The sequence below is a fragment of the Erigeron canadensis genome, chromosome 3 (assembly GCF_010389155.1).
Source record: "Erigeron canadensis isolate Cc75 chromosome 3, C_canadensis_v1, whole genome shotgun sequence".
In the NCBI taxonomy this organism is placed as follows: Eukaryota; Viridiplantae; Streptophyta; class Magnoliopsida; order Asterales; family Asteraceae; genus Erigeron; species Erigeron canadensis.
The window spans coordinates 19562557-19571901 of NC_057763.1; the positions used below are offsets into that span (position 1 = coordinate 19562557).

The following is a 9345-nucleotide window of genomic DNA, read 5'->3' on the forward strand; positions in this document are numbered from 1 at the left end:
TCGAGCCAATGATAGTTTTTATTCTATTAGCCAAGGTTTTTGAGATTATTTTTAGAATGCAGCCTAACAAAGAGATGGGTCTGAACTCATCGAAGAATAATGGATCACTATTTTTTGGGATTAAAGTAAAGAAAGATGAGTTACAAACCTTGCTAATAACGCCATTTCTGTGAAAAATATCCATCATATCCATGATATCGGCCTAAAAAATGTCCCAGTACCTTTTTATAAAGGCGAAGTAGAACCCGTCTGGTCCTAGAGCTTTGTTACTCCCGCAATCCCAAACTGCTCTTTTGATTTCTTCCATTTTGAAAGGAGCGATCAGATCTCTAGCTTCCTGATTTGACAGCTTTTTTATGTCCCCACATACAAGTTTTGGCCTCTTCACCAATGGTTCTCTAAACTTCTTTGAAAAGTAGGCGGCTGCTTCTTTCTTGATCTCCTGCGGATCATCTATCCACGAATTATTTAGCCAAATGCCATGAACTTTGTTGTTCATAATCCTGGCATTTATGCACCCGTGGAAGAAAGAGGTGTTTTCTTCCCCATCAATGGCCCATTTTATCCTTGCTTTCTGTTTGATGTCGAGTCTTTTGGCATTTTCTAGTTCCATCATATATTTTTTTTCCTTTATCTTTTTCTCAATCTCAATATAAGTTAGATCTCTAGACTCCTCCACTAATTCAAGCTCATCTAAACATTTTTCCAGCTCCACCATTCGACTACCTTCCATTTCTTTTTCTTTTCCCATCCATTCTTTAATCACAAACTTAATGTTTTTCAATTTGGAGTGTAACATGTAGTCAGGCCTTCCATGTTTAACCGGCTTAGAATAAGCTTCCAACACCACACCATCAAGGTCTTTTTTAGAGAGCCATGAATTAAAGAATTTAAATGGTTTTGGACCAAAATCTTTTTCTTAAACTTTTAGGACCAATGGGTGGTGGTCAGACCATTTTTTTGGAAGGGCCATAAGAGATGCATTTGGCCAGCGATCCATAAAGTCAGGACATACTAGTACGCAATCAATCTTACTCATTTTAGCACCATTTTCTAATGAGAAAGTGTACTTGTATCCACCCATGTTGTATTCTAACATATTGGCATCGTCAATGAAAGATATAAATTCCGTCGCACCATACCTATTAAAGATTGAATTTTTCTTGTCAGAAGGTATTCTGACTTCATTGAAATCTCCTAGCATGATCCATAGGCCAGGTTTTGATTCTTTGATGTGGCCCAACTGATCCCAGAGATCCTTTTTCTCGTTTATTCCTTGCGGGGCATAGACATTTGCAATGTTGATAATTGTAGTGTCACCCGTTATGTACCCGGACAAAACCACTGCATTTTGTAACTTCAAAGTGTTTGACACTTTAAATATGGAAAGGTCCCAAATGCTAATGATACCTCCTGATCTGCCTTGCGCCTCAACCCCCGAAACATTAAAGGGATTATTGTTCCAAAGATAAGTTAGAGTATGTATTACTATGATGAGTTTCCTGCATACATAAAAAAGAGATTTTGTTATCTGATAACAATTTTCGGATCCAATCAACTTTCTTAGGATCACAAAGCCTCCTAGCATTAATGGTCATAAAATCCATTAAATACGGTTGTTCGCGCCTTCTCCAACGATCATGTCTGTGATATTGTCTTCAAATCCGTTCATATTTGCACCGACACAGGATCCTATCACCTTAGTTATCTGAACATCTTCTTCCAACTCTGTACTCCTTTGATCTTTCTCAACATTTGGGAGGTACTCCCCATTTTCGCCGCCAACGAATATGTGTATTTTTGGCATTCTATTCAAGTCGACACTTTCTGCCCCTGAAAGCTCTTGAAAGTTTTCACCATCAGCCACGTTAGGCGTCTCTTCGTTTGGATTTATGTCTTGTGATAAACCATCTCTGGATGTAGTGAGGGGGTTGCAAGATGGAAGGGATTGTGGAGTTTTCGTTCTAACTGAAGTGACACCATCTTCTTGAATAACCCTTGTATATTTTATGAGTCTTTCCCCCTTTTTGGCTTTACTAGGAGACCGATTAGATATTTTTCTTTTTTTGTGGTTACTTTTTCCCCAATTAAAGATAAGGTGATCAATACCAAAAGGGTCAGAATCCCCAAAATTGTTTTGGGAAATATTTTTACGGTTGGAGATAATGGGCTCAAGATTGTAACTAGTGGGCTTCTCCAATTGAGTATTATTAAGTGAGCTGTCTAAAGAGGACGAGCTGGATGAGAGGGGAGAAGTGGGACCCGCCGTTTGAAATGGTTGATGATTTGATTTTAATGTAGGGGTGGCAGACTTTTCATTTGAGCAAGAGTATTCCCCGACATTCTTTTTTCCATCATCTAATTTGGTTGGGTTTTCCAATAACTCATCTCCCAAAGAAGGCTCTTTGTTTTCCCCAACAGTACTCTTCTCTTTCCAACGTGACTCTTCTACATCCTTATGTCTTTCATCGGAATTATTTCCGGTGGAATTTTCCGACGAAAGTTTGAATTCTTCCTTACAATTTAGAAAATCAGGTAACCAATCTTCTATGACTTCTTGGATAGTGACATTAAAGGAAGAGCCGTTCCATCTAACAATACCCGAAGAGTTGATCGGGGAGCCAAACTTTAATGAAATTCTGATTTTTTTCTTTGATAGATCTGCATCCTTGTTATCGGCTTCATTGAGACAAACTACTCTCTCCAGTGGGCATCCTATTTGTTTGAAGACGTCCGTATCCCAGGCTTGTGGTGGTACTCCCATGATGTTTACCCATGCGACTCGTTCCATATCTACTACTTGTCCATTCCATATCACCAAGGATTTTGTTCCATACTTCTTTCATTGATAGAAAAGCTTTTGCCACATCAACGGTTTTAAAGTTACAATGACCTTGAATCCACCAAAGTATCTAATCTCGACATTCTTAGTTCCCAAAGATGCTAACTGCTTGTCTAAATCATGTAGTTCAACTATGGATTTGACTTCTCCGAATAAGGATTTTTCTTTGCAAGCAGACATAACCTTCGACTCTTCCTTTACAGTGACTTTAGTGGGTTGAATTGTCACTTTAGAGTTTCTAATTAGCGCTTCTTTGTAAGAGAAGTCGATCGATAGGGGAGGGTCTCTCCGTGGCCTTTGAGTGACTTTAGATTTTGTGTTTTTGTGGTAGACCTCTGAAGCAACCAGTTTATTGCCTCTTACATCGAATCTTGCAAGATTTGCTGCTAACTTTGCTCCCGCTAGTTTGATGTTACTTAACGCGTCTTCCACCTTCGCTATGTTTCTCACCCTTCGAAATCTTACAAAAGAAAATATGCTATTGTGACAATCCTTTTTGTTCGGGATGAAGACATCTGCTAGGTTTCCCAATTGCTTACACTCGAACCATAATTCTTTGCTGGAGATTCCTTCTGGGATGTTGCTAACGTAAAAGGTTGAGATATCGTGATGACGGTGTTGATTTTGATGATTGAAGGAGTTAGTGTGTTTTTGTTTGCTTTTTTTCTTATTTTCTACCCTTCTCCCTTCTTCCTCTTCGTAAGCTCTCTCCATTGAGTTGTTCAAAGTGTTTTAAAGGGTGGTAGCTCAAAGAGAAAAATTACAAAAAGGCCTATTATATCAAGAAGTGAAAAAGATGTTGTAGTGTTGCTATGTGTGTAACTAACATGCTTGTGATAACTAGGAAGGTTAAAATTAAACAGATATATGAATATAGATGAACAAGTTATAATTTTCATTCGTATTATTGATCCTAAATTCCTAATGTTAAACATTGGACCAGTATAAGTTATCTTGAACGACCTAGAGAAAAATTAGTAGGCATTTTGCTTTGCGGCAATTAGATTACATTTGCGTTTGCTTAAAAAACTCAAACCAAGTAAAAAATAGAAACTTTCAAATACTCGTAATTAGTAAAGTGGGCATCTATTTTACCTTCTTTTTACTATATGCATTACTTCGGTGCAACAAACAGTTGTATGGTATGGATTTTTTTATTGCACATTGAGGGATGTATCAAGAAAAAAAGTAGGTAAAAATAGGAGGTCCCTTAGTCAATCGTGATTAACTTGTCACACAAGGAGCATTTGAGACCCACCGTTGCCAACAACTTTCTAGTACAACACACACTCTTTACCAATAACTACACACCTACCTAACCAACTAATCAATCATGGCTAATGCGGACTAAATGGAGGCAGATGTTGGTTACATCTCCCATGATATTTATAAGGGGCAAGGGTGTAGTCGGCTTCTTTTATCGGCAAAAATCATCGACAAGCATCGGCTCATCTGCTACTCTATAGCACTTGTATCGGCTAGTTTTAGCTATATATATCGACATGTTTTGGCCGATCCTTGTGAACGTTGGGAGTGTGTACTTTGTGACCGTTTTTTTTGTTCTTGTTCCAATCTCGACCCTCGCCGGAAACCTCAAAACAAAGTTGGGATTTTTCGATTTTGAGGCTTGATCTACGTTTTTCATGGCTTCTATTACCGAAATACGTGCCGATAAAACTTGTCGATGCTCCTAACGTGATATATCACCCTTCCGGTGAGATCCGAAACCCCTTTTTGGGGTTTCTCTTCGTTGCCGGCAAAAAACGTTCACTTTTTACAGCCAAAACTTTGTTTGGCTTGTGCAAGGGTGTAGTTGGCTATGTTTACTACTTGTTGGTTCGGTTTTCCGGTGATCCCATTTTGGGGTTTCCGGTTTAACCGATATGGTTCATGTTGCTTTGGATGGTTCGTTTTCTGGCGAGCCCTTTCTTGGGTTCCCGGTCAACTGTTGGTGCTCCTGCATGTTGCATCGGTTTTCCGGTGAGACTGTTGTTGCTGCTATGGCGGCTGTGGTTTTTTCGACGAGCCCTTTCTTGGGTTCTTGGTTACCTGCTGTTGCTGCTACTATGGCGGGTTGTTTTCCGGCGAGCCCTTTCTTGGGTTTCAGGTTAGATTGCTCCTGCTTATACGTATATTTATGTTTTTACATTGCCGTTAGTTGCTTGTTTGTGATTAGCTTGGTAGTGTAGCGGTAGCGTTACCGGATTTTTCCTTGGTAGCGTTGCCGGATTTTGTTCCATTAAAGCAATAGGTAGCCGGAAAAAGTAGTTCGTAGCCGATGATGATATTGTTAAACAATTTTTTAGGTTGCCAGTTAAATGGGCGATGATGATACAAATGTTCGTAAAAATGGGACTCGGATGATCCGAGACATATCTTGGCGGGGTAACTCTTCAGGTTAGCAGCCATCGCATCCCCAACTTCCGAAATTCCCGACCCCCAAATTCTGAGCCCAAGTTTTTTTTTATACAAAAAAAGGTCATTTTTTTTAGTTATCCGACAAGTTTGATCTAAATTCCGGTTACCTTTGTTTTGTTATGAAATTGACAAGTTTTAGTTGCTACACCATGTGTTTTGGCTAGTTTTGGTTGCTACACTATGTGTTTTGGCTAGTTTTTGGCAACGCCACATGTCGCTTTTTTATTCGATAAAACTTACCAAAATTTGTCAATTTGTCAAAAGTTTGGCACTACATCCTTGCCCTAAAATTCTTTATTTTCTAGAATCCTAGTATCATTATTGTTTGTTAATTTTGTCCAAAATAATCCACCAACAAATCATAAATTCTTGTTCGACTCTTGACATAGATTCCAGGTTACGCCATTGTTTCATATTTATATGCATCACCATTCACCACCTAAGCAAATACTGTTGGAATAAACATGATTCGATTCGAGTGATGAAACATCCCCAATCGTCCTGTGGAACCTGTAAGAACATTAAAGCATAATTGCTATTGATTTCGGGTTCCCATAACAAGGTGATTGAGTAATAATGGAATGAGTAATTCGGCTGGAACATGATGCACGAATTTAGAGAGGAGAGACACACGAATTTGTGTGGGATTATGTGTGTGTGATTAACCTTAACTTAGGGTTAATTACCCTCTCTTTATAATGAGAGTAATTACACATTCAACCCTTTAGTATTTACACATTCAACCCTTATGGTGTTTAATGTGTGTACCATTAGTCCTCTTAGTTACAATCACCTAATGGGAAACCCTATACTACGTCTCTAAGAGTAAATACGCCCATCATATATTTACTTAGACATAGGGATTTCAGTTATTGTCAATTATCATATCAGGAATGATACGTGATCAGTGACGGTCACACTAACATGGTTCCAACATTCTCCCACTTGACCGAGCGATCATTTATCTATGAGTATTCAAATAAGTTCTGGAATAATACTCATTTTGTTTTAAACCGAAATCATAGCCAATAAGTATAGTCGTAGAGAAGAACATCAACTCAGGACCCCCACTAGTCAAACTATGACTCAAATTTAAAACTAATAAGCAATGAACAATTGACTAAGACAAATTTTGTTATATAATGTCTTTACACTGTTATGAGCTCGAAGTGTAACTAATAGACAAACAAAATCTGAATAAGGAGGAAAATTTTAATTAACATAATAATAATGACCAATAAGTACAACATGCTATCATAATATGTCTTTAAGTAAGCCTCATCTTCGATACATATCCTACGAAGATTTTAGGAGGAAGACCTTCGGTCATTGGATCCATTAGCATATTTATGTGTACTTATGTACTCAATACAAAGAGCATTTTCCTCAATCCGTTCACATAAAACAGATACTTTGTATCGAGATACATCTCAGCGCCAGTTGAACTATTATTGTTCAAAAAATTACGGTAGCTGAGTTATCACAGTAAAACTTCAATGGTCTAATAATAAAGTTGACGACTTTCGAGTCCACTGACCAGGTTCTTTAACAACATCTCATGACATGAAATTATGAACGTTCAGACATCATGGTAGACGTTGCAGTCAGTTTCTACTTATGACTCCTTCAAAAGATAGGTTTGCCAGCTAATCATAAATACACATTCCGAAGTAGATTTCTTATTGGAATTAAAACATCCCACTACTTCTAAGTTGTTACCTTTCCTATAAGTTAATATGTAGTCTTTAGTCCTTTGCAGATATCGTAGAATCTTTTTAGCCATTTTCCAATATGCTAATCCGGGATTATATACTTAACTCCAAAACATACCGGCAATATGAGCGATATCTAGACGAGTACAGACCTGAGCGTACATAATGCTCTCAACTATTTATGAGTAAGGTATCATCCTCATTTGCCCTTTCTTGAATCTCAATATTCAGACTTTGGAAATAATCACATACATTTCCCTTTTACTAATAGATCTATAGTGGGTGTGTAGTGTTGCAAGTTATTGCGTTCTAAGATATGTTCAATATAAGCCTTTTGAGAAAGAACTAGAACATCATTACGCCTATCCCGATGTATTTCGATACCTGTGACATTAAAGGCATCACCGAGATCTTTTATGTCGACATTCTACGAAAAGTAAACGCTTCGACTTATGCAACATATCCAAGTTGTTACTTGCAAGTATATCATCCATGTGCAAAACAAGGATTGTAAATTTACTCCCACTGATCTTGAGATAGGTGCATTAATCCACTTGATTTTCTTAGGAAGTCTTGTCCTCTTATGACTTCATTAAACTTAACGTACCATTTTAGTGATGCTTGCTTCAACCTGTATATGGACTTATTCAACTTGCTGATCATGTGTTATTTACTTTATGGAACTTCAGGTTCATATGTATCCGTCTTAATGCAACTTTGCATTTAGGAAAGTGGTCTTCACATCCATCTAATGTAACTCTAAATCATAATGAGATACGAATGCCATGATGATCCTTAAGAAATCTTTATGAGACATGAGATAAGGTCTCTTAATAATCGATTCCTTCCTTTTGAGTAAAGCCCTTCGCAAATGGTTATGGCCTTATAGCGTTTGACGTTTCCATTCGGGTCTAATTTGGTTTTGAAGATCCACTTACAACTTATAGATTTGGATCCTTCAAGAAATTTAACCAAGTCCCAAACGTCATTATGCTACACAGAATTAAGCTATTAAATCATGGCTTCATTCCACTAAGTGACCTGATCGCTATTAATGGCTTCTTAATAAGAGGTAGGATCAGTAAGCTTTCCAATGTCCTCAACTTCAGTTAAGTTATGAAATCATCAAAAGTTATGGTCATGAGTGACCGAGATGATCTCCTGAGTTGATTTTCAGGTTCAATAAGGAAGATGCTTTAGCATTAGTAGTAAGATGCTTTGCTTTAGCATTATTAATAAGATGCTTTAACAATAGTAGTATTCTAATTAAGAGGTTTAAAATTCTGATAGAGAAGGTGGATCAGTGATATTAGGAGCAGCGTTGGGTACATGAGGAGTTATCGGAGGAGTAATAATAACCGACGAGTGGTTCCCCCCGCTTCTTGTATTTCCTACAAATCTTAAGTTATGATTTGTCGTGCTCCCACTAATCTCTTAGTTCTCGAAATGTGACATACTGCGTGTCAATAATGCTAGTAGTGTAGGAATGACAGTAAAACTAATAACCGATAAAGAAACGGGTAAAGGATTTAGGATTCAGTTTCTTTAAGTTAGGGTTATAGAGTTATGCTTTGGCAGTACAACCTCATACGTTCATATAACTCAGACTCAGTTTCCTTTCTGTCCATGAGTCTTAAGGACAGATTCTAATGGAACTCTTATTGAGTATATGAACAGTTGTGCGTAAGGCCTCAGTCCAAAGGAAAGTAGGTAAGTTAGTGTTGACAAACATACTTTTCACCATGTCCATTAAGGTTCTATTTCTCCTTTTAGCAACATAATTTCGTTGAGGAGAACCAACCATGGTATATTAGTTACTTATGTCTTGTTCCTTTCAAAAAAGTTATGGAAAAGATTAAGAGCTTAACCAATATCAATATGTCAACCATAATACTCACCTCCTCTATCTAATCTCACAACTTTTATTTTTATGATCAAGTTGGTTTAAAACCAAAGTTATAAGATCAATAAAAGTCTCTAAGGGTTCAGATCAGATATAGGTGCATATAACATGAATAATCGTTAATGAATGTAGTAAGTGATGTATGTTCTGAGATGGTTGCGGGATAGGAGATCCTAACTTCAGAGTGAATTATTTCCAACAAGTTGGAACTTCTAGTAGCTCCTTTCTTAATCCCTTAAGCCATTGAATACATGTTTCAAAATCACTAAAGTCAAGAGAATGTAATATTCCATCCTTTATGAGTCGTATCATGCAAACTCGTGAGATGTGGCTAAGGTATTTATGCCACTATATGGAGTAATTCTCTTAATTAGGTAGGTGATTTTGTCTTTGTTTTAGTTATGTCATCAATATTAGGAGACAACAAAGACTGTGAGAAATTATGATCTAGTTCTAACTTACACAACAAG

The 9345-nt window shown here is 37.4% G+C and overlaps 1 protein-coding gene across 1 annotated transcript; it reads right to left on the minus strand.

The window, feature by feature from the left end:
• Window positions 1-202: 202 nt before the first annotated feature.
• On the minus strand, window positions 203-1588 carry LOC122591636. The gene is made up of 2 exons (XM_043763895.1): window positions 1036-1588; window positions 203-861 (listed from the first exon to the last, which is right to left on the minus strand). The coding sequence occupies exons 1-2, from the start codon at window positions 1586-1588 to the stop codon at window positions 203-205; spliced, it is 1212 nt and encodes a 403-aa protein (XP_043619830.1).
• Between the last annotated feature and the right edge of the window lie 7757 nt (window positions 1589-9345).